Source organism: Sinohyriopsis cumingii, chromosome 2 (assembly GCF_028554795.1).
Source record: "Sinohyriopsis cumingii isolate HCF-2022 chromosome 2, ASM2855479v2, whole genome shotgun sequence".
In the NCBI taxonomy this organism is placed as follows: Eukaryota; Metazoa; Mollusca; class Bivalvia; order Unionida; family Unionidae; genus Sinohyriopsis; species Sinohyriopsis cumingii.
This window is the reverse complement of record NC_142962.1, coordinates 67185265-67211833: the sequence shown is the minus strand read 5'-3', so window position 1 is coordinate 67211833 and position 26569 is coordinate 67185265. Positions and strand designations below refer to the sequence as shown.

The window sequence follows — 26569 nt, the reverse complement described above, 5'->3', positions numbered from 1 at the left end:
GTTTGTACGGGGGGGGGGGGGGGGGGGGAGGGGGGTAAAATTTTATTAGGGGGGTCACTGAAACTTTGACAGTTGTTGACAAGGGGGGTTGGGTTAAAAAAATTGCCTAAAAATTGTTGACATAATTAATGGACGTCCCCAAAGTATTTGCACATTTTTCTTTTCTTCTAAAAAAATAAAAACGAACAAACACGCCCCCCCCCGAAAAAAAAATATAATTGGCGATCATCATGATCTCTATCTAAAACTAGACGTCCTGCTGTTTGCAGTGTGTTTGTATACATTATATGATCTCTGTATGTCATAACAGAATCTGTATCCTGCTTGTTATTGTTCCTGCCCTGGGCGATTTTGGTGTACGGCGTTCAAGCTAACAAAACTCGGCTGGAATTGGTCACTAAGACTGACATGCATAATTTCTTCGAGAATGTACCCGTGGTGGAAATTCTGTGATCACACTGAGAAATGCTGTAGCCAACAACAAATATTTTGTTTGTCTTGTAGAAATAGCCCCTCTTCATAAAACATACCGTCAGAATCAACTCTCATCGAGTGTACAAGTTTGTAAATTGATTGCTTATTTTGAATCTCCATTGGTAAATGTAGGAAAGTAATTATTTTGCAAATAATTGTGTTTCGAAATTCCGAATAATTTTCCCATTTTTAATTTAGAAGTTCCAAGAGTATCATTTGTCATGTAATCGAAATGAATAATCCACATTTTTTCCTTTTTTTTAAAAATACTTTTTCCATGTTCAAGTCAAACGGAGTTATGTTTATTGTTGTGTTTATTTACTCTGTATTTGTTAGCTTTTTTCCACTGTATAATTGCATTTTGTACTTGACCTTGCCAAAATCAAGTTAATTTTGTACCTGAGGAATAACTTTTATATTTGTAAACAAATAATACATAACCAATATTTTCTCTGTGGGTATGAGTTAAATGTTAAGATCATTTTCAATAGAAGTAAACATTCTTTTGGGGTTCTGGGTCATGGTCATTTGAATTCCTCAATAAAATACATGTCCTACTTGGTGTTTTTCACATTTTATATTATAATTTTAGTTACAGATTTTTTCGGAATGGAAGTTTCCACTAAGTAATATTGTTTTTATTTTCGTTTGTTTAAAAAAAAAGAAAATACTAATTGTGACTGACATTAAGTCAAGTAGAGAGCTCTATAATCCTGTTTTTCTTTTAGTTATTCATTCGTGTGTAATCTTGAAGCAGAATCATCCGTATTGTTATGTTCAGTCTTTTGATTTAGGCTGGAATGATATACATGTATTCAAATTACTAGTCTCTTGAATTACAACGTGCTCAATACTATATTTGGACAGCATTTTTAGTTTGGAATTATAGTGAATTCATCAAAGGATATCTTAAATTATCTTGTTGTGATTAAACAATATATGCTGCTAAATCGGTATATAAAATTTGATGTGTTAATTATTTCAGTTAGTGAGCCGATTCCCTGCGTGATACGGCTACTAATAATATTTTAATGTCATAGCAATACATTGTAATACAGATTTTTTCTTAACAATAAATAGTATAATCTTGTTATATGTTCAAGTGCGCGTGTTTAATGCAAGTATACTTTTTATATAATGTTCAAGATTTATATTTTAAATCTTGAAATATGGCGTCTGTAATAGTCTTTGAACCTTTATTAATTGGGGTAGATTTTTTGCATTGTTTACTGTATCGAGAGCAGTGTCAAATGTAAACAGCGTAATAGAATTAATGCTTAAAGTAATTTAATTCAATATATATTATTCTGCACGATTAAGCATTTAGTTCGCTCGCTAACTGAAAACTTCTTTGTGTTGTTGAACACTTTTTGCTTCTCTGCTCAGTCTACTCCCAATATAATGGTTCTGCTGTAGTTGTACCAAAAACCTAGCCTAGAGCCTTAGAATCATCTACTTAAGCAGTACCAGTGGTCGCAAGACAAAATGGATTTTTAAAATAAGTCTGTACTTGCACCCTCGGAACTGGAACAATATAGCCGTTACCGGATCTCTTGCAAAGAGCTAAAATTAGCGAATCCGTACCGGAATTATTTATCTCGTTTTCGGACGTAACAACGTCTGCACCGTACCAGGATTTTAATAGCTGAACAACTACAATTTATTTATAAGAAACAGTAATGGAGATAGGAACAGAAATAAGCCAGAAAATTAGAGTATGAGATTTTATTTTGGCAGAGAGGCACAAACGACTTGCAAAATGACAGATTTTAAATTGTTATATATTTTCGATGGTCAATTCCTGCACATGATATATTGGATTAATCCGAAAGGGGAAATACAGATATAATAAGTTATTTTTTTCTTTGTGTTTTCATTGTGCTGTCTTCATTTACACTATTTATAAATGAGTATCAACAAAGAACCATGGACATTTGTTTTCAGCAGACTGGTGTCAGAAATTGGAGACCATGAAAGCGGATGTTGTGGAGGGTGGGGGTTCGATTTACTCGCATATTAATCGATTAAAGTATTTATTTTAGGGATTTTTTGTACAGATTTTTACTGGCTAAGTACTGTTAGTAGTTACAAAAGGAATGCATATTTAACTAATGTTCATTAGGATACTACTGTGTGGAGACATTCTTAGCTGGTTGAGATTTAATTGCACTTTTCTGTGTTGTGTTCAAACTGAGTTGTTTAAACTATATATTAAAATTGTTATAATTGTAAAACACTTCATTATGGAAGGCTGATTGATGCTTCAAGACTTGTTCTTGAATCATCTTTTGAGAAACTTATGCTGATGATACAGAATTTCTTTTTTAAAAATGTGTTGTAATTAAAAGAATTTTTATTATTATTTCCAATTCTTTGACTTACTAAAGTTTTCATTCATTGCAGTCAGCTATCAAGGCTAAACTGGTTGAGCTTGGAGCTTATGTAGGTAGGTGACATTTTTAAGTACCTTACATAATACATTGTTCGTTGAAAGATGTACCATTGTTTGATGGTTCCTGTAGTTAAATTTATAAAGGTTGTAAAAATAGTAATACATCAATAAGTCCTACAGAGATGGTATTCATATGCACATACAGTTTTATATCACTTTCATTCCTTTTGGAGATTTTTTTCTCACTGAACACTTAAAATGCATCAATAATCTTCATTTCCTAGTTGTGGGTTGATGCAGGTTTTTGTGTTCATTGGTTGTTTTTGATGTTTTAGGTTTAATTGCCATTTTTCAGTACAATATAGGCTATACATGGCAGCCAGTATAAATGGTGGAGGGAGAACCTGGGATAACCCCAGAAAGAACCACCGACCCACAAGAAGCTACTGGCAAGCTTTCTAACTTACCCATACTCGAACCCACTCAGACAAGTGAAATGGCAGTGATCCATAATGGTGAGCACTATTGGTGACTTGGGGCCCACATTTTCATTGGTCATCCATCATAATTTCCACAGAATTTTTATGTAGACAACAGTTGAACTAGATTTTTTTTCTGTGGTCAGAAAAGATCACTCTCAGTTATAATTTATATGTTGGTTAAGTGTGCATTCATAATGATGAATGCAGTCATAAGTTGTGTGATGAAAATGTATCCATCATTCATCTCCAGTGAGATGGCTGATTTTGAAAATATTAAATCCTGGCCAACAGAGAAAAAAAACCCATAAGTAACATTTGGTTTTCTGGAAAGGGTTAGTGTACCAAAAGATGGTGATGGTAATCTCAGTTTGTGAGTCGGATACATCATTCTCAGCCAAACCAGACCCATCCACATTCAATATTGTTCCCAGAAAAATATTGTCATAGTGGGTATTCTGTCAGGACCAGATTTCATCTGCTTAAGGCATACACTCAGGGTTCAAAGAATTTTTTTTTATAGTCACATGCCCCTGGCTGGTGGCTTAAATAAACTCACAAACCCAGACTGAAATACCACAAGCCCAGACTCCAGTTTCCACATGCCCAAACATTCCTCTTTTTCATTATTGTCACAGAACATTGCAATAACTACAATTCGAATATAAATTCATAGGGTTCAAAGGGGTTTGAAGGTAATGTCATTAGTATTCATCAAAACACTCACAAGGGACTGGATGGCCCTTGTGTTCAAACTTCTCTACTGGATTCTCAGAGTGAATCATGATCAGAACCAAGTTGACATATGTCTATGTGTTATTTGCAGTATGTGCAAAGTTTTAATATCCCCTGCCCCCCCCCCCATTTTGTTTTGCTGGTGTGCTTCACACAATAAAACTACATCTACCAAAAGAATGAATATGCTTTGCATTCTTTATCTGTAGTAAAATTCAACTTCAAAGGAGCATTGCCACTGTTTGCAAACATGTCAAAATTATATAACATATGGCTTAAGCATTCTCATTCAAGGCAGTATTATGTAATAACCATTGTTCTTGTAGTTTTACATGCATCTAGCATATCTGAATGGGTTGTTCCACTTCATGATCCTACCTATGCAATTTAGCACAGTGGACTCGCCCACTGCAGCCATCAAACATATCTCATTAGCTATTGTCAGCCAATTAAGTAATATGCAAAATGGTGGTTTATACCTGACCTATTTTCCTTTAATTGCCACTATTTAAACTGTCCAAGGGATAGTTTTACATCAGCTCCAGTCATGACAGTTTACCATCTATATATGCTACATGTAACGGGCATATACCGAAAGTGGTAGGTTTTTTATGTTGCTGTCCTTTTTGTTTTTTAGATTACTGAAAATTGTGTTTTCTTGAATCATGACTGAGTCAGGAGGTATGGGAGTACAAAATCATATTTTCAGCATGACACGCCATGCTTCAATTTGATTAAAATTTCACGTAGTCATCTGGTGATTTGATATAGATCGCAGAGGCTTAAATGTCAGTCATATATATAGTATAAAATAATATGATATATATATATATATATATATATATATATATATATATATATATATATATATATATATATATATATGACTGACAGCTAAATTGTAAGCAATGATATAAGCCCCTGTAATTTAGAATGCAAAGTGTCAGGTATGCCAGCAATTTTTGTTTTGTTTTGGACAAGTCCAAAGGTTCCCTCACTTGGAATACAGAATGGACCCAATCTTAAAATAGAGGGGCATCGGGCTGTTTTATTTTGTTGTCACTGTTTACATATTCAGGAGTCAGGTGACTAGGCAAAGTGTGTGACTAAGTTGCTGAAAAAAAATGTAAAATTTGCCTTCTTCATTTAGAAAAGTAAAATTATCTTAGCTGTGTTATTTTTTAGAGGTAACCTGAGTGACCTCATTTATGATTTTTTAAATGCTCCATTGATTTGTTACATTGTTGAAGCTTCTATGAAATGTATTTTATACAACTGTACCAGGTGTTGATATTAACTGCACATACTAAACAAACAATTGCCTGTTCAATTTTTCAGTCATATCACTATGATGTCTGCAGTTTGGCAGTTTATAGTGATATCCAGCACTGGGGTATCATGCCGCAGACATGTAGCATGATGTCCCACCCAGTCACATTATCCTGACACCAGGCCAACCATTTTTCAAGTCCGTACCTTCTTACTGCTGAGCGCTAAGCAAGGCAGATGTTAGTACCATTTTTGTTAGTCTTTGTTATGACTCGGGTGGGGATCGAACCCACAACCTCCCGCTTCTGAGACGGACGCTCTAACCACTAGGCCACCAGAGCGGTGATACCAACTTGTGATTGGAAACTGAAAACATCAGTATGTTAACAAAAATATAGGAATAGAATTGGTGAAAGCACTTTCTAAATATAGTTTAGGAAGATTTTAACTGTTGTGCTTGCCTCATAAAATCAGTATGCAACTGGATATGAACTTGTCAAGGAGTAATAATGGCAGACATTGCTGTGTCAAGGAAGCACCTCTTCACTATATGGTCTGTTTTCATAATTCATTAGGTAAACAAATTAAGGAAAATATTCAATTCATAGAAAACAATGTCTTAATATTATGTGAGCATAAAAAAAATAAAGATTTTCAGGTCACAAACTTATGGGACTATGCTGTTCAGTGGAATTTGAGATGCTGTGTAAGGTCAAGGTTGTTTTCTTATGTCAGTCATTTTTGTGGACATGTGAGACAAGCTGTGAGCAAATAACAGTGCACAATGTTATTACTAGTACATAGACAAATATTATAAGCAAAAATTTGTAATCCTGTCTCTGGATTGTTGTACCAAAGCTAGAAGATGCGAGTAGTCATATAAGAGAAAATCTCTGTTAGATGCACCCACATGGCATGAGTAGTACCATATTTGTTCTTGGCTGTGTGCCAGTTCAGAAAGAAGGATCTAGTTCATTCACAATCAAATTAAAGGTTGAAGTTTTTATGTTGTTAAATGGTCTGTCCATTAACGAAGGGATATGTGCCCTTCTTGACCCATACACCATGTATTTTGGCCTTATGACTTCACATGAACATATTAGTGTGTGTGTGTGTGTGATTTGGATTTTTAACATAGCTTTAAAAAAAATTCAGTTATATCGCTACAATGTCCGCAGTATGACAGTTTATTGTGATGTCTAGCACTGGGGCATCATACCACAGACATGTAGCATGATGTCCCACCAAGATACATTATCCTGACACCTGGCTGACCAGTCCTGATACTAACCTCTTAATGCTGAGTGCCAAGCGAGACAGCTGTTAGTACCATTTTTATAAGTCTTTGGTATGACTCATTGGGGATTCGAACCCATGACATTCCACATCTGAGGCAGATGCTCTAACCACTAGGCCACCAGAGCAATATATGAACATATTAGAAACTATATATTGTATTAAATTCTGACTGATAAGAGTACCTAGATTATATCATTGTAATTAAAAATACATTGAAATAGTTAATCATTTGCCACTAGAACAAACAGATTGAATTTAATTTTCTTGTTTTCTTGTTTATGTTCTAAAAACTTCACTAAAAATTTAGTCCAAAAGAGAAAAAAGGTTATTTCAAATTAGTATAGAAATGTTTTCAACTGCCATTCTCTGGTGAAGTTTTAGAACTCAAAAGAATAAACATTTTATCTTGTTTAGGTGCCACTTTTTAAGTATTTTTACCTATTTGTAATTACTATAATCTATATTCTCCTATCAGTATTAGTTCAAGTTAATTATAATATGTACTTGCTGCCATGCTCTTTTGAAATCATATGGTCAGATTAAATTGCATAAAATTCTGCTTCCAAACATGGACTTTCAAGTATGCATATACATTTATAAACTTTTACTTGAAGATAAAGTATAGGGTACAATCATATGAAGACTGTAGGACACATCAAAGAAGAGAATATTAGTTTCTTGCTTTGTTTCCACTTTTCACCCCTCAGTTCTTTCTGTTCTGTCCAAATGAAGTTATTTCTTCCTAAAATTCAAGTATTGCTTGACTCCTGATATTCATTTTGTGTTTAAGTCAAGTGTAAGCAGATGTAAGCATTATGTAATTAAGTTGTTTTTCATTTACCCAAATAATTGAAGATGCTAGGTAAGAAAAAGTAGCATACCTACCATGCTACAGCATGCCACTTGAACATGATTTTAAAATTCCAAACTAAAGGATCAGATTTCAGAATGTGTTTATAGAAGCACTCATAGTTAATAAAGCCAATGAAGAAAATACAAGAGAAACCTTTTTGTCACTGAAGGATATGCCATTATCATGTAGCCTGTGTAAATTGTAAACAGTTTTTATTCGAATAATTTCATGTTTTATCCTTAATGTTCATGGAATACTATCACCCATAGGCAGTTTATACAGTTAGCACTGCAACATCATTTACTGCTTATTTTGTTTATTCAGCATGTTGATGACATGAATTTTCCACTTTATGGTTGGATGTATCTGTAACATGAATACAGTGGTATGTTATATAATTTAATACGAATAATATCTTTACAAATTTATTTTCTCTTAATAACCTTTCAGTAAGGAATCCTTGTTAGAATGTTGTAATTACAATATAAATATTTATTAAAAAAACTTTTGTTAATTATCTAATTTTAGATGATGAGCTCCCAGACTACATTATGGTTATGGTGGCCAATAAGAAGAACCAGGACAAAATGACAGAGGATCTGGCTCTTTTTCTGGGAAACAACACAGACAGATTCACATCATGGTAATTTTGTTTTTTTCTCCTTTTTTTTCACTATGTAATATGGTGAAACTTTTCCAGACTGCTAATTGAACAAACTAACAACTATTTAAATAGATCATTTTGGTTCCAAATTCAGTTGTGTCTATTAAGTAAGAGAGAGAGTGTATTGATTAATTTAGAATATGCAAAATATATTGTGTTTGCCTCACTAAGAACAACATAATTCCTGCCTAGTTTTCACATAGAGCCAGTTTACCTTTCTTTGGAAGTTTGACCACATATCTCTTCTTTTTTCTATAGGGACTTGTTTATTCTTCCAGATTTTAAGAGTAGGTGGTGCATCATTTATGTTGTTTGTTCAGTGTCAGCTTTAAGATCTTCTGGAGGGATGCCAACTGGGCCTGCTGCTTTGTTGTTCAAGTCCTTGCTGCATATTTCTTAAATGTGAAAGTTCTATTTCAGATCTTGACGTTAAAAATAATTTTAACAAATGTGATCATGCTAAGTTTTACACCGAATTGAGTTGGTTTTAGGAAGATACAGCAGTTAGCATTAGTAGTTGTGATAAAAAATTTTCCAGTTTTTGATGATTTGGGGGCAAACAACTAAATTTGTAACTGTCTATTTGAGCAATGGATATCTTTTAGGTATATATGCTAATTTCTATCTGTGTTGTTTGTATTTGGTCAAATTATAGCAGGATTTTCACAGTGGTTTTTATTATTAAAAAAACAAACAAACTTTTGTCAACAGTTATTAATCTGTTCCCCAGTCTACAGTTTCATGGCTTCCAAGATAAATTATTCAATATTGAGATCACATTTCGTGGTGTGTAGTCATACTTTCAAGTTCATCTTATAATACTTGGGAGTAGAGGTTACAGACTGTAGAAGCATATTCTAAAATAAGTCTAATGAAACCCTTCAAAGGTATCATTTCACATTTTATTGGCAAGATGAAGAGCTTTCTTGAATATGAAGGTTCCATTTCAGATCACCAGTAATTGTGTCACCTAAGTATTTAATTTGTTTGAGATTTTTAAAGAGTTTCCTTCCCATAAATATGACATGGTAATATTACGTAGTTTTTTCCCCTTGTCCTTTGCATTATATTGCATTTTTTGGGTTGGAGTCACTCTCACCAATGGCATACCCATTAAAAATTATACTTAATCAATAAACCAAAAAAAGTCACAATTCAGCTGTACTATACATGCAGCATTATAGAAAATGATTATAAAAATAAATCTTGGCTCATTTCTAGTATTTAAATTTACATTTTTAACAGCATTTAATAGACGTGCAAGCTATCACCATACATATCTGTCCTTGACATGTTAACTGAATCTCTAAAATTGCATGCATTTTTACCATTACACAGGTTGCACAGTCTCTTAGCAAAGCTTCAGGCCATCAGCACAGGTAAGGGGAAAACTTAAAAGTATGTAATTTTCTTTTAATATCTGACAGATTTAAATGCAATCCTTATGTTTAGAAGACAACCATTGTACTGTCTTCTAGTTTTGATTTGAAGTTTTGCAAGGTTTTCTCAGTCAGATGGTAAGGACACAATAGTATTTCTGTTTTATATTTTCCAGTTTGTATGCATTTGTATCTGTATAACTTAGAGGTAATTCTTCCATTTATGCAATTTTCATCCTGCAGTTATACTGAATGGATATTAAACCATAAACTAGAACATTTGGAGATGATGCATATCACCTTTGGTATCCTTCATGACACAAATATACAAAAAATAAAAGTGAATACTGTTATGGAGGTCCCAAGTGGCAGAGTGGTCTAAAGCGCTCACCGTCCCAGATCACTGCCACCTTACCTCTCTCTGCATTGGTTCAAGTCTTGGGTTTGGCTAACATGGGTACATGAGAAAGCATGCCACTAACTTTCAATGTTTGTGTGGTTCTTCCCAGGATTTTCCAGAGTTCTTCCTCCACCAGTTATACTGGTCGCCATGTATAGCTTATCCTGTGCTGAAAATGGTGTTAAACCCCATAACAATAACAACAAACTCTTATACATGTTGTAACAACCTGTGTGTTATATATCGAAAAGACCAGAGTTCAAGACTTAAAAATGCTTTTTATAAATAATTAAGGTGATATAGAAAATGCCTTTCAATCTTCCAATGTGACTTTACATAAACACAGTGTCTGTCACAACACTGTCAATTTCTAGTAATATAGGGCAGACTTGTTTGTCTAAATGCCAAAAAGACAACGTATAATACACTATATTATGGTGAAATTAACTCTATTATTATATTCCTGTGTATATTAACAGCTAAATTTATTAGAATGACTGTAACATATTCTGACTAGTAGCATGATCTCAATGAGAATTTTTTGTTGTTGTACTAGTGTACTTAAGCAGTGTGGTGGGAGATAGCAGTGGCTTTATAAAGAATTACAGTATAATAATTATAAGGCATTTAAATTCAATAGCAATAATGTAATGAATCTACTTAAAATTTCTCATGACATTGATTCAGTTTTGGGATTTTAAGGTACCAAAGTTAATATCAGTTGTGTAAAAATATATAATTGATGATTTTAGAATAAATGGCCTAAATTCTTTACTACTTAAATGTTCATACTTTGCTGCTCTGACAGCTATATGCCAGTGCACTGTCTGCACTTGTATTTATAGACTCTTATTCACATCACATGGCCTTAGTTAGCCATTCAATGTTTGTCCTCTCAGGGTTAGCCATGGTGGTAACAAAGTCAACTGTTCAAACTGCATGGAAAAATCCCTCTGAACACAAATATGAGATAGAATTGTGTTGTCCTCTCAATGTCCATGGTGTGCATTTTTACTTTTGTTATGTATATCTGATTTAATTCATGTTTATTTTTAATTTAATTGTTTGTCAGTTTTAAATTTTTTATTCTATTATATGCTATTATAATGTAAATTTATTCACTAGAGATGACACTTTTTCAGAAAATATTGTTTGACCTTGACTGTTAGTTTATAAACACCAGGTGTTGATCTAAATTCTGACCTTGTTTCAGAACTTGTAGCTTCTGTCATCAACAAGTTCTGTTTTATTTTAAAATGATTGTTTGTTTCTGAGCTCATGATGGGATTACATTTAAGATGTAAACAATTTTTTATTTTTTATTTCTTGGAGTAAAAATGATTGGTTTTCGTCAAGGTCATTTTTGGTGTACATGACATAAACATAATCAAGTGCCCCCACCTTCGATTTCGCAATTATGGTTTTTCCGTTACGCACATTTGTTAGTTTTAAAAGATGCTTTGAGAGAGATTTCTCAGTTTTGGGTTTTTTACACTGATGTCAAGTTATTTTGTTTTAGCCAGATTTATAGTTCTAATTTTCTTCAGCTCAGTTGGATTTCAAAAGGATTAATTCTTTTTTCTCTGGAAATATTTTGAGGAGTGCTCACACAGAAATTCTGGAAAGACATTGCTTAAAAATTTAATTTGGATTTCCAACACCGGAGTGCCATTATTTGTATTTCTACAAGGAACTGTAGATAAGCACAGTACTGACTACAGCATATGTCATCATCATCCATCTTGGATTTTCCATCAGGATTCAAACTTGAAATTATTGGAACATTTTACTAGGACTTTTGCAATTTAATTCATGGAGTATTCTTAGATTATTTTTGGATTTGATTCTTGAAACCGTAAGTTCTCCTTTTTTCATTTGTTTTACAGAATTTTTCCAGGAAAATAAATTATTTGTTAAATTTTAAAAAGCTTGTTGTTTTCACTCTTTCTGTGTTACTGTTTATTCCAGCCTAAACATGTAACACTTTTAGTCTTATTTGTATATTTTTACCTATGTTTACATAGAGCTGAACAAAACGGAAGAGTGAATTTCGATGCAAATCGAGTGAGAATACAACATACTGCTGATGCACTGAGCTGTAATACAGTTATAAATAGTCCCTATCAAATGCATACTATTTCACACATTAAAGTAAAATAACAAGTCCTACATAACCAAGAACTTACAGTAATTAACAGTAACATTAGTTCTAACTTATTGTTCAACAAAAGTCTGATGAGAAATGTGATTCTTTCGCTGGGTACATTGATTCCATCACTATCCTGCATCTCCGCTGTTTCGGTAACAAATCTCCACTGGATGGTTGAAGTCACTAATTTATGGACTAACATCATATTTCTGGCTTTGATATTCCAAAATCATGGAAGGTAAGATAATTCATTTCGTAAACTATTCATGAGAAATTCCAGCATGACACATGTATGGTCCAACATGAAAATGAATATGGCACAATAATGGCTAACATGCGAACTTCTTTTCACTTAATGTTGATGTACTAGGGCTTGTAGAACTGTTGATGTCTTTAAATGAAGTCATTAATCCTCATTACAACAGTGTGATATTATGGGGACCAGAGCAAGGTTTTATACTCACATTTAGTATAAAACACAGAGTACACATTTATAAGAAATGCAGATGGCGATCTTAAACAATGGTGGGTATGTGGCATAAGTTCAGGAATGGAAGAAGTAATTCACACATGGTAGATGTTTTCAGTGACAAATAAAAATGACTTGATCAAATATGCTAAAGTCTTATAGGTCAAACATCATCTCACATCTCAATGTTTAACATCAAATAATCTTCACACATTAATTGGACAATGTGGATGCCAAACTCCATTCATAATACCATTAAGGCAGTGCTGTCCAACCTTTTTGACACCATAGGCCACTGAAATATGTTTTTCTTGAAGCTGAGGGCTGCAGCAGAAAACTGAAAAGCAACAACTATATAGTTGCTCGAGCTCTGGCAGGCCATTTAAATTCAGGCTGCGGGTTGGACATCACTGCATTAAGGTATTGCAACATAGTGAACTGCCTCATGTTTTTACATTATCATTATTAGTATTACTATTGGAAGAGGAATGTAGTTCTTAATAGTTCCAAGTATTTTGGTTTGTTGAGTATTGCAATATATTTGTTATTGGTAATAATACAGTGAGGGTTGTCTTGCTTTGTATTGATTGGACTATATCAGTGTGTATCCTCAGCTAAATAGGGACCACTCCAGTGGCCTAGTGGATAGAGCATCCCCCTTAGGTGCAGTAGGTTGCAGGTTCAAACCCTGGCCATGTCATACCAAAGACATATTAAAAAAATGCTAGACATCACCTTAAACTGCCACACTGCAGACATCATAGTGATATGACTGAAGACTTTTTAAAGCTGTGTTAAAAATCCAAATCACACACACAGTTATTCAGACCAGTGACAATAATCTAAAATTAGTTTAAAATAATTAAGGTGCATTTCTTGTATAGTGTGTGTTTTTATATTTGCAGAAAAATGGAAAATAATTACATGTAATTAAATTAAGAACTTGCATACATTAACTTCCACGTTTAATGCTGCTGCTCTAGATCAACAAAAAAGGAAACTGAAATTTCAGATTGTGATTCATTTCTAATAAACAACACACTTGAAGGTATAGTCATTTGTCTGCCATGTTTTGCTGCAAAGTCAGTGATGGCCAGTAGTGCAACATATTTTTTTTGGGTTAAATTCTTAACAAAATGGGCTAAATTTCTGTAGGAGGAAACGTGCAGAAATACATAATTTGGCAATTAATCAATGGCATATTTGTTTAAAAAGAAAAGTAATTGAGAGAAAAATGGAACTCTTGTGCTGCATTTTTCTACAGGACATAAAGGCCTGTAATTCAAACCATAATTGGGAAAACACAGTAATTTGTCAGTATGCTTATTTTCAGAAGATGTGTCATGAAACATTCATGGTGATCCATTGAAAGCTGTGAGACTAGTTGCATTCACAAGTGTTTGTCATACATTGTATGTCAAAAAGGAAGCAAAATTTTCAGGAGCAGCTGTGATTTGTCAATAGTCACACTTTAACATGATGACCATAATATTACCATGTTTAATAGTTATCCAAGAAAGGATTTTAAAATACACTGCATTCGCGTGCAACACAACAAGGGAATAGTTATGAAAAACATTTATTGGTGGGAGGACAGTAATTTGTTGTCATGCACATCTAATAATGACCTTAACATGCATGGAGTGTTATGGTTGTCCATCAAAAACTGTTAGTTATGTTCAAGAGATGTTGACATACACTAGGTACAGCTGCAAGTCATGAAGATAAAAACTAATACACATTGCAGAAACACAGCGATTTCTTGATCTGTGCATTTTCAGCTGATAATTGTAACCTTTTCCATGTTTCATGGAAGTCCAATAAAATCAGTAAGACTAGTTGTACTAGTATATATCCATGTAATACATTTGTATTATAGCATCTGATATCACATCAGCACAATACTTACTATATATTTGCATACCAAAAGTTTTAAAAATACACATATAAATAAAATGCAGAAAGCTTTCAGAAGATTAAACCCTTCTAAAAAAACATGTAGAACAATAAGATAAAAGATAAAAGGTAAAGATGTTAAAATTCTTTAAGAGATGTGTAAAGTAAAGGATCAAGGTAAAAAATATAAAATACTAAAAATAAATTGTCATAACTTGTTATACCAATCTCATTCCCTCAAAATTACCAAGATTTTCTCTGATGGCACATCATCATAAAGTTTCTTAAGTTCATGTAAAACAAATACTTGATAAGAATGTGTTCCATTGTCAGTGGACACTGGCATGGTATGCACTCCAGTCAGGGTTCACCCTTCGGGAGCTAAGCATAATTTAGGTATGCATATCCTTTGTGCAGTTGGCACAGTATACAGCCACAAGACAAATAAGGCAATAAATAATAGAAATTATGGAAGCAAAGTGATTTTTCAATATGTACATCTTCATATGATATTAATAATGTGTATCAAATTTCATAGTGATCAAACTGAGATTAGTTTTCCAGAGTTTGGCCATCGGGCATCTGGTGTAAAAGGGCAATAACTCTGACCTAAATCCCTAGTGCACAATGATTTGTTAAGATACACATCTTCAGATGAATATAACATATAGACTTAGATGTAGGGACCATTAACCATTTCAAGATGGTGAATTGCAATGTTTTCAGTGAACAGTGCTCTTACTATTGCAGAATCACCAGTTACAGAGACAGAAAATACAAATAAAAAGGAGAAAGAACAGAAAGGGGAAAAAAGAAAAAGGACCACTTCTTCTGAAAAAGTTGAAAATAAACCTGCATCTGAACCTGTGAAAAAGAAAGTGGCACGAGAACCAGCCAAAGAGGAGGAAGGTCAGAGACCAGACTGTCCAGCCGCTGATGAAGAAGAACAGCCTGAGTTATTGGTCCGGGAAAACACAGGTGTTTTATGGGAAATATAGATAATGCTTTCTGAGTTATTGATCAGTGAAAATGTTTTTCTAGGAAATATAGATCATACTGAGTTATTAGATGGGGAAAACGTGTTTTGTAGGAAATATAGTTCATGTTGCTTTAGTAACAATATCAGATTTTTATGAATAACAAAGAATTTATTACAGTCAATTTATTTTCTAGGGGTAGTAATTTGATCACTTGTGTAAAGGTATAATGATGTACCTGTTTATTCATGTGTAACATGCACTCAGATTGAAGCAGTGTTGAACTCAGATCTGTTGTTGTATGTTGCACTTTTTGATGAGGGTTTATACTATTCTCATGAAATAGAGCAATCATTGTTGTATCTGATCTGCTGGCACATTTTGTAAAGCATACATGAGCAAATTCCATTCTTATACATGAGCAAATACAGTAAAGAACAGGCAGTAGGGACAGTTTCCTCTTGCTTGTTATCCTCACAGGTAAGTGTGAAGCATCAGAAATGTTAAGTTTCCCCAAAAATGTGAGTGTGAGTCATGAATATTTCTTTTGCCACAACTGATGATTTTTTAAACTTGAAATATTGTGAAAATTGAAGTCTGCATTCAAACCTAAAAATTGCAGGCATATTTCTTGTATTGCACATTGTTTTTTGTCTGCATCCTTAACTGAAAGGCCAAACGTTTTGATTCTCTTTCAGGTACATTCTCTGATCACATTAATGTTAGGCATATAAGCATGGACAACATTGTACGATATACTTCCTGAAAATCTTGCTAACATTGCCATGGTGACAATGCACTGATAAGAATAGGGATGAAGGAATTGCTTCTTCTATCCCACCATGTATGTTTATGTGGAAATGGAATCTGGACCAGGAAAATACACACAGTGAGTGTGATGATAATCCTGAAGAGCTGACATAGTCAGATCCAATGATGGAAAGGACTGACTTCAGTTTTAAGACTGTGGTAGCCCCCTACTGCTATGCAAACCTATAAGGTCAAAGCCTTGAAAGATCTAGACAAGGAAGAAAAGACTCCATCAGCTTCTGCAGTCGTCAAAGATCAGAGAAATCATTGTCTCTCTGGCAAAATAAGCAGTCTGGGAAATGCAAAAGCTGTCTGTTCAGTAGTCCAAGTACCAGTGAAGTTTTCATTTTGCTGGTACAAAAAGAACACTTTGACATCTTCTACACTGAACTCCCAGTCTTGGACAAAATTGTGGCAGCTGTCAACATGTTTGCTCCAATTTTCTGTAAAAAAAATGGTTTAAATGTATTTCATGCCACATCAAGCAGGGGCATAACTTAATATCCAAATCTTCGATGTTGGACTTGACCTCATTAGCAATTTTCCAGCTTGCTGAAAATTCAGCGAATGGGCATGCCTGGAAGTTGATGGCCACAACTACAAATCATAAACAGAGCAGTTCGTCATTACATGGTGACTGTGCTGACATCCTCTGCTAATCTGGACTTAGTACAACATGATGTCTATCTTCCATATCACTCAAACCACATCATGCACACATGTTGCGAATGGCACAGTTGCTGCCCAGCCTTCACACTCATTTAACCCCATTCAGCCTCTACCTCAACAGAGGGTCAGACAGAGACAAAGAGAAGGGATTATTCACAAAGCAGAATGAGTTTAAATCCCCAAAAAACCCACAAATATCAGGAGACAACAACTCAACTAACTTTTGGAGGCAGCTTTATAGAGTAGGGAAGAACAGGGTTTCTCATCCCTAAAACCTTCTAACTCTTGTTAGTGATTGCCTGCAGACGGCCTACCAGTGGGCACCAGACTTCTGCATGTCGACTCTTGTTAGATCGCCCTATTTGTGCAGAATGAATTGGTGAGCCATGTCATTTTTGAGCAGCTTTGGATTTCATTTACCTAACCCTCTCCTCCTTCCTTCTCTCGCCATATGATGAACATACTGATGGAAGTAAAGAATGAAATCTTATGCAATGGGAGATCTGGTCATTAATCAACAAGTGGGTGGTGGAGATGGGCCAATTTTGACTTGAAATGACCAAACTATCTTACCCTGTTCCCAGATTATAGTCTGTCATAGGTTTTGACATGGCTCATTTCAGATAAACTTGAGCCCTTAGCCAGAACCTCGCTGAAGCAACTATCATACAAACCTGTTTCCTGTTAGTTTCAGCTTTGGCATACATGGTGAGTAATATACATGCCCTTTCAATGGACCTGAACTATCTACAGTTCAGATTGCATTGTTCTGCAGTCCTCCTGGTGCAGTTAGGTTTTGTAACCAGAAAATAGGCTGCCATCAGTGGCCAATTGGAGAGTTGTTAAACACTCCTTTTTTTGACAGACAAATTGAAAGAAGAGATCATGTAAGATCCTGTCCACACTCTCCAGCATTACTTGAAGTGCACAATAGAAATTTGTGCAACAAGAAAACAACTTTCCCAGTGAATGTCAGAAAGAGAAAATCACCTTCAAGCCCTTTCATTGTGGCCAGAGTGGGTTATATGCTTGGCTTGCTCTGAAGTTACAAATGATCAGAGTTGCCTAATGGGATTTCAGCTCATGACATTAGAGCGATCTCTGTGAGCCTGACATTTGAACTTAATCAATCCAAGACATAACGAAAGAGCTGTTGGTTCGCTTGCAGAGTGGATTTAGCTTCGCAGAGACAAAATTTGAATGTGGTAGCTCCAGTGGCTGCTGTACAGATGACCACCACACCCTGTTAAAGTCAAAACAGCCTCCTTATGGGAATAGTCACCACTCTTACTGGATTCACCCATAAAAGGTTGACTTGTTGGTAAGATGAATTCAGTAATCATCTCAGCCAGGTGTAGTTGTCACAGATCAAATGACTGTCTGTGTTGCTTTCAAGTTAGGCAAGTGTGTTATCTCTCATATTGGGAATCCTTTTGTTCTTCCCTCAAAGGATGCCCTAGGCATAGGTTGAATTCTAAGCATTTCCTCCTCCTTTTGCTTATTCTTCTAATGTTTATGTGATCATGGATCATATTTGAAGGAGAAAGCAGATTTTTAAAAATAAACAGTGTTCTACGAGGATACTTACCAGATTACATTACTTTAATACCCTCCAAGCCTCTGTGTCATGTGAGGATCCACATGGTTATATCGCTTTGCTTAAAACTAGTGACAGCCTGCAGCAGCAAGGGATGTAATGGGCAAGAGTTACTACCCTTTGTATGTGATGTAGACAGAAAAGAATTTTTCAATTTATTAGGAGGGCTGGATCCAAGAGGTAGTAAGCTAAGATTCCTAACATTAATGTAAACTGTTAAGTATTGTTTGAAAAACATAATTTACTTGAAAATTTTCTATCTTGTGAAATAACTGTTTTTGGAGTTTGTTAAGAAACTGTATGTGGTCTCAATTAGTGAGATGCATAAATTTGAGAAAGAAGACAATTAGTCACCTACATGACTGAAAGTGGTACTAAGTTACAGCTTCAGTTTTAAGATGTCAGAGGGGAAGGTGGATGATATGCATTTGACGTTTTTTTCCTTCTCTGTGTTATAATTATGACAGACAGTGATTTTTTAAAATAAATTCATAGTTCTCAGAAACAAGACATTGGTATGCAGATGCTGTAAAATTTCACATATTTTTATGTATCTTATTTGCTATAAGAGTGTTGTAATGTGTCCACGCAGGCAAGGATCACTAATTATTTTTTTCTCTGGAATCTAACATGTTTGAGCATGGGTATATTGTGATATTTGCCATCTATCCATCCATTGCCACATATTTTTCCTAACTGCTGGGTGGAATATATTCATTACTTGTAGCTATCTTATTCATATTGTAAGCATCTGCCAGTCTTATTCAAATTCTGGTCTCTGACTTGGTGGAGATGTAGTAAAGATTTGACGTGCACCAATAAAAGTTCATGTTCTAGTGATTATTAGAATCCCTGGTCCACTTACTAGATGATATATATGATACAATATATTGACACAAAAATTGATGATGGCACAAATCAAAACTAGTTTTCCAATGTTTCAAGCTAAACAAGCTCTTCATCATTAGAGTAACCTACATACATATACAAAACAAATACTAAACACAAAAGCTAGGAAAAAGTCCTTACTACTACATGTTAGTATCACTAGAGGGAATTGACAATAAGATGTGAGCATGTGTGTGTGTGTGTGTGTGTGCTAACAAACAGCTGTCAATTTAGTTAACTCTTTTTCCTTTGGACTTGATTGTTAAAAATGAGTTTGAAATGAACATAATCTTAAGTTTCTATAGTGTACAGTCTACAGTCAGATTCATTTAGCACATGATATATGTTTGTGGTGGAATTGATTTCAGCAGCAGTTATTTTGATTTAATAATGATTGCCATCTTGAGACATTAATTTGTGACATTCTTTAAAAAAAAAAGATATTAGTTTAAAATGTATGAATTTGGGGCACGTGCACTTTCTTATTATGCCACTTCCATCATAGTTGTTGCTGTTGTTGTTGTAGGGTTTAACGCCATTTTTCAGCACACGATAGGCTATACTTGGCAGCCAGTATTAATGGTGGAGGAATAACCCGGGAAAACCCCGGAAAGAACCACTGACCCATGAGAAGCTACTGGCAAGCTTTCTCACATACCCACATTAGCCGAATCCGAGACTCAAACCCATGCAGACAGAGGCCAGATGGCAGTGATTCGTAATGGAGAGTGCTTTAGACCACACAGCTCCATCATAGTCAGATCAATAACTAATGAAATAAAGGCCACTTAATACAGTTTATAGTACTGGGAGTAGTAGGAGTTGGGGAGACAGAGATTATGAAATTATATTAGAGATAAATGATCAACATAATATTATCAATCATACGGTACCAATAATTGATCCCTGTACTTGCATTTTGATCTCATTCCATCTCTGTGCAAAATGCCTCTCAGATAAATTGTTGAATTTTGTGTTCAAAAGAGTTATTTATTACCATTTGTTCTAAGTTGTAATGTTTTTCACTAACAGAAATATACACTAACAGAAATCTAAAAGCTATCTGAATGGTGAATCAAAGTCGAACAGTGCATGACTTTTTGTTGGTGCCTAGCAGAGCTACTTTTCATAATGACAGCTTATTTTTTTGTCAGATGGAACATCAGAAAGAAAGAGCTGCATTTTTCTTGCCTTTCTACCCTGGGGTTCCTGAGAGGGGTAAAATGTAATGTGTACAAAGAAACTTAAGTTACAGGGACATTTTCAAATATTGTATGATCAAAGAATCACTGCCAGGAAGATGGGGTAAATGTGGGAGGGGGATGTATTGAGAAGAGGAAGGAAGTAAAACAATTAAAATCAAGGATTTGTGCTGGCGAGCTATACAAGTTTCTCTAGTTTTTGGCATCCTTTGATTGTGTATTCCATAACTCTCCACGTATTATTAAAAAAATTTTAAGTTGTGACAGATGTTGACTAGTCTTTGTTTGTTCCAGATGAATTTAGTGAAGAGTTTAAGGAAGAAGATAAGAAAATGCCAACCAAGCCCACTACCAAAGCTACATCCACATCTACCATTAAAACTGTGGCACCCTCTGTCAGGTCATCAGGGAAGTCTGTTGTACCTGAAATTGCTAGAGCTTCATCTGGGGACCAGCCTTCAAGAAAACTAAATGTAATTGCAACTAGTGAAGACTTTCTTCCAAAGAGAGATGACCGAAAGGTTACGAGAACAGTTACTTCCCCTGTCAGGCAGTCATTGCAGAAAAGGAAACTGGATCAGGTAAATATTATTTTTATGACATTTGTAAATCAATGCATTTGAAGCATAACTGTGAAGTAAAATGTGTCCTTAGTGACCATCCCTTCTCCCAACAAAAGTTGAGTTCTCAAAACAATGTTATTACATTACCAGTGTTCACACGGTACCTTGAAAAGTACTTGAATTTCGATTCATCCTTGAAGTACTTAACCTTGAAATGTCCTTGAATAGTACTTGCCTTGGTCCTTGAAAAATATAAAATTAATCGACAAATGAATGTACAAAAGTTTCTTTTCATGCCATTATATCATGTAATCGAAATAAAACTGTTTGGTGTTGGGTGGTTTACAACACATGACCAATCAGATATTTATAATTGTGCATGGACCTGATTATAGAGAGCATTAAAAAGTGCATGAATCTTTTCCAATGATCATTCTTCTTTGTCAATTTATTTTCTGCAGGAATAGGGAATATCCAAGTCAGCAGTTGGCATGCTTGATAATGTAACAATTCTTCTTATCACTTAACCATTTCAGTTCACATAATACCTAATCAATGTGTTTATATCAACTATTGTTCAGTTTTGATGTGCCACTGCATTTACATTGTGATTTTCTCTTTGCCTCAGACATTCCTTGTCATATTGTTTGCTTTTGTAACATTCAAATAGTGCATGATTTCAGGGATGGTCCTGGCTTTTAAAAAGTAGTCGCCAAAAAAATCGTTAGCCTCAATATTTTGTTGCCAATTTTCAAAAAATGCCGCCCGAACAAGTAGTGAAAATAATTTCAAGTCTATTAATGTAATAGGCAATGAAAAGGCTATTAATATAATAGGCAATGAAAATTGCAAAAGATGGGATAGTTATTACTTTATTAACAACAAGAAATACAGCTATAATATTACAAAATAAATCATTACATGACTGTTTTGCACTATTAAAATGTTGTAGAATGTCACATAATGATCCGTCACGATTTTAGAGCTGCCCACTTGTTGAATGCATATGATGTGTGCATATCTACTTTAAGGTCTGAGAGTTGGGTGGTGCCCTGAAATGGAAATAATCATGAATTTTTTATGCCCTATATATATATATATATATATATATATATATATAAAGCAAGAAGTTGGCATTAATGCAGCAATCACAGTGTACTACAGATGTTGTTGTGGGGTTTAACGCCATTTTTTAGCACATGATAGGCTATGCACTATGCATGGTGGCCAGTATTAATGGTGGAGGAAGAACCCGGAAAGAACCACTGATCCACGAGAAGCTACTGGCAAGCTTTCTCACATTCCCACATTAGCCAAATCCTAGACTCGAACCCACGCAGACAGAGGTGAGATGGCATTGATCCGTAACGGAGAGTGCTTTAGACCACTCAGCCACTCAGGGTCCCACTACAGATGTAACATCACAATAAATATTTTAAGGTTGTATACATGTTTTTCCCTATGTTACTGTCATTTAAATCCATAGAATATTACAGTTAACAAGCTATAATATAATATTCTCAATACCTGTGTGACACAGAACTGGTGCAGCTTTGGAATAATTGTGGTGGTAGTAAGCCGCAAAGAAAGTGTTCCTCAAGGCACTGGTAATGGCATTTTTACTTTTACTATTACTAATAGCAGCGATCTTCTCTACTTCCATGGTCTTTTCATCCCGCATCACCGTTAGTGCATAGGTATGACTGTTGTCACCTGAAAAAAAATGCATTATCAAATGTAAAATATCTGCTTTCCTGAAATCTACAGTGTCTCACTCATTTTTTAAAATAGAAACATCAGATATTAAACAAATCTATATTGTGTATATTATTTTCCAAGTAATAGTTTTGTAAGGAACTTTAGTTAATGACATGTTAATTATAAAAACCTATGATTGTACTTTGCAATGTAAGATAAGTGACGTATAATTCTACTGTCGATTCCATGCATTAAGTAATTAAATGCCCCCCCCCCCACTTATGGCTAGCATCACAAAGTACATCTCTGTCAACCAGGAGTTTCTATAATTTATTTTTGCCGTGCTTTACAGGCTTTGCTTGTAGTGAATTGCTTCCTAAATCCCAAGAATGATCACTGAATGCTGTAGAATTTTTCTCGACAAGCAAATATAATCTCCATTCCCACCAATGAAACTTACACGAGTCAGCACCTGGCATTAAATAATTAAATATATAAGCATAAATTCACATCCATTTTAGTTTTTTTTAGATATAACAGAAAAGGGCATGGTTTATTTGTCAGTCAATTGCAAATGCTTTCACTCACTGTAGAACAGATGGTTTCTTTCAAGTATTTCGAATAGGCTTAAGTCTAACCTTCAGCTATTGTATGGGATATGAAATGGGGATATGTTGGGGGGGGGCAAGTAAGGCACTCCACAGGGAGAAACATCAAGTCCTTTTTGAAAATTTCACGTGTATTGGAAAAAGCAAAGAATATTTAGTGAAAATGATGCTTAAATATGCCAGAAAAAAAAATCCTGCTGGTAGGTCCCAATCTGCCTGTTTTCGGATGCAATCTCCCAACTTGGCTTTTGAAAAGATTTATTTTTTTGCATGACATGCTAGAATGAATGTACTGTATGGTACGGTATTAACTAAATTTATTCAACGACTATTTGAATTCTTTGGAAATTAATTAATTCTTTATGTACATTTGAAACTTCAACACAGAAGAGGCTTTTTTTCGTTTGTTGGAACGTATTCGGATTTCTTGCAACTATTGGAATTGATAGGAATTTTATGAACTAGGAATTCATTCACCATGCTGTAAGTTAATTTAATTCTTTTGGCTCTTGTATTTTGAGGAAAAAAATTATTTTTAATTATGTAACACGGGATTGACAGCAAAAGGAAAAGACCAATGAGCAAAATTAGCATATATTACTTACCCTGCCTGGATTCATGTTTGGTGACACACTCCTTCTTCAAAATATGACAGCCAGTTGTAAATGAATTGACGACTTGTGCCTAGATACATATATCACAGAACATCTGCTTTAACTTTGGATCATATCTCAGCCACGGACACCCAAGTTTCCAGCTGTCTAAAAATTTTCAGGAACTTTTGACCCATTCATCATGATGTGGTGTTGCACTTGAAGCATTACTAACATCACTACATGTACATGATGTTGGACTGCCAGGTTTAATATCAAGTTCAGTGACTGTGTTGTCTGATGAATTTGCACTAAACACAAATGCTGTTAATTTTTTTAACTTACTGTTAGGATGAGATGATGAACATGCAACATCTAACTTACGTTTACCCATGTTAATGTTGCACTGTCAACAGTATATAATTGTGATTGAGATTTTGTCCATTTGCTTTGTATTTATACACAGCAATCGGTACTTCAAAGGTAATCAGTTTTCTCTGAAGTTTCAGTTAAACTCTTTTATTGGTATATTTATATTAAAAAAAAACAACAGAAAAATCAGCTGTTCAATTAACTGTAGCTGTTTCTGTTCACGTCTTAAGAGGGCAGTCGATTGTAGGTATAGTCCAGTTGTGGGGTTTTGTTGGAAGTGTATTAGGCATTATGGTCTGCTTATGATGATTTGGCTTAGCAAGTGATTCACATCACAATTAGATTGTGAGTTGAAGGATTTTTTTAAAAAACTTTTTTTTGAAATTTAAGGCAGTATAGTGAACAGGAAATGTTTCTTTGAAGTTTAAGAACAGAGTAATGTTTATTTAAGGAATTTTCTATGCTTTGTTCTTTTCAAATTGTATGAATTCTATTCATTTTTAACTTATTTTTTAAGCAAAATATAGAACATTACATCATTTGTTATAATACCTGTGTTATATGGTCAGTGTTGTCCTCACTGATCAATTATTTAATTTATATTATTAATTTCTGTCTTTAATTATCTTTATAAGCTACATCAGTGCTGTCCAACTCACGGCCTGCAGGCTGATTTTAAATGGCCCACAAGAGCTTTTCTGCTGCAGCCCTCGGCTTGAAGAAAAATATTTTTCATGGCCCATGGTGTCAAAAAAGTTGTACAGCACTGAACTACATGCATCTTTCTGCTAATCTTCTATGCTGAATTAGGTTTTTTGTTTTAATTCCATCTCTGATATCTTTTATTATACTGCAAGTAGATCATTATTTTTTTTAAATTATAGGTTGTGTTTTCTGTGATTGACCTTGTAAATTTTACTCCAGTTTAATTAAGTATTCCATATACATAATTAAGAAGTTTCATAAGAAACCAGAATGTCCAAGTCATTATGAGAGTTATCCTGACTGATTTGACATTCTTAATTCAATTTGATAATTGCTTTATTCAGCACATCTTAAACAATTCTAGAATTTTCATAAGAGGCTGGAATGTCCAAGTCATTTCGAGTCCTTACAGTCTTGATGTGTTTAATTCAATTCAGCTCAATAATTGCTTAATTTTAACACTTCGTAAATATAATTCCAGAACTTTGGTAAGAACCTAGAATGTCACAGTCATTGTGAGCATTCAACTCAATACCTAATTAAACTGACGCTCCAGAAAAGTAATTTATGAAGTTTCTCATAATTTACTAGCTTGTCCAGGTCATTATGAGTGTTACCCTCACCTCCAATAAATCCAGTAACTTTCTTTAATATGCCTGTTCATCTCTCCATTCACAGTATTGATTGGTGTGAAAGAAGAATCACATAAAGAGTGATTATTTGAATTAAAATGTAATGTACACACACAGATGCACATGCATGCAAACTTGCACACACACACACCATATTCACTTGTGTAATGTGTGTGTACACCCCACTTTTTCCCCCTAAATTCTGTGAAAAAGTCTTATACCCATAGATTTTTCACATACCATTTCATCAACATCAAGCTGTAATCCTTTTCAAAATAAATGTAGATATGGTTATTAACACTTTCTGAATGCAAGGGTCAGCATTTGCACATATATGATTATGGTAATATTGTCCAAGTATTAAAGGGTTGGCCTTAGTACATCTTTCAAAATGATCATGTTAAATTATGCAAAGGTCATAAGTGTGTGAGCCACTTTATGTAGTGAAATGAATTTTTTGGTTTTGACTAACACTTTAGTTGCTTAATCCTTTTTCCTTCCCCTTTCTTTGTTAGTTAGTCATGAGTATTCCCTGGCATATTGATTACTATTGATTATACAACACATAATAAATATCGGTCATTGAGGACTGAGTGACTATCCTTGGGTAGTAATCTTACATATGCACTAAGTATCATAAGTACCATTAGTATCAGTATAAATATATTGACTCTAAACTGAAATTTATCATATTGCAAGTTGAAGACAAATGAATGAAAATAAATTTGAAACGTGGAGCCAAGTTTTTTATTTCTTTCTTTTTCTTAATTTGTTTTTTTTATGTCATAGGTTTATAA

General features: G+C 34.4%; 1 protein-coding gene across 2 annotated transcripts in view; it reads left to right on the top strand.

Moving 5' to 3' along the window:
• The first annotated feature begins 2052 nt into the window (after window positions 1–2052).
• Window positions 2053–26569, top strand: part of LOC149805082 (zinc finger CCCH domain-containing protein 14-like) — a 107581-nt gene continuing 83064 nt past the window's right edge. For both annotated transcript variants that reach the window (XM_089947176.1, XM_089947175.1), the window contains exons 1-6: window positions 2053–2189; window positions 2878–2920; window positions 8030–8144; window positions 9504–9544; window positions 15209–15436; window positions 20896–21182. In XM_089947176.1, the coding sequence (XP_089803302.1) occupies window positions 2154–2189; window positions 2878–2920; window positions 8030–8144; window positions 9504–9544; window positions 15209–15436; window positions 20896–21182 (750 nt within the window). In that variant the 5' untranslated portion in view covers window positions 2053–2153. The remainder of the gene's footprint in view (window positions 2190–2877; window positions 2921–8029; window positions 8145–9503; window positions 9545–15208; window positions 15437–20895; window positions 21183–26569) is intronic.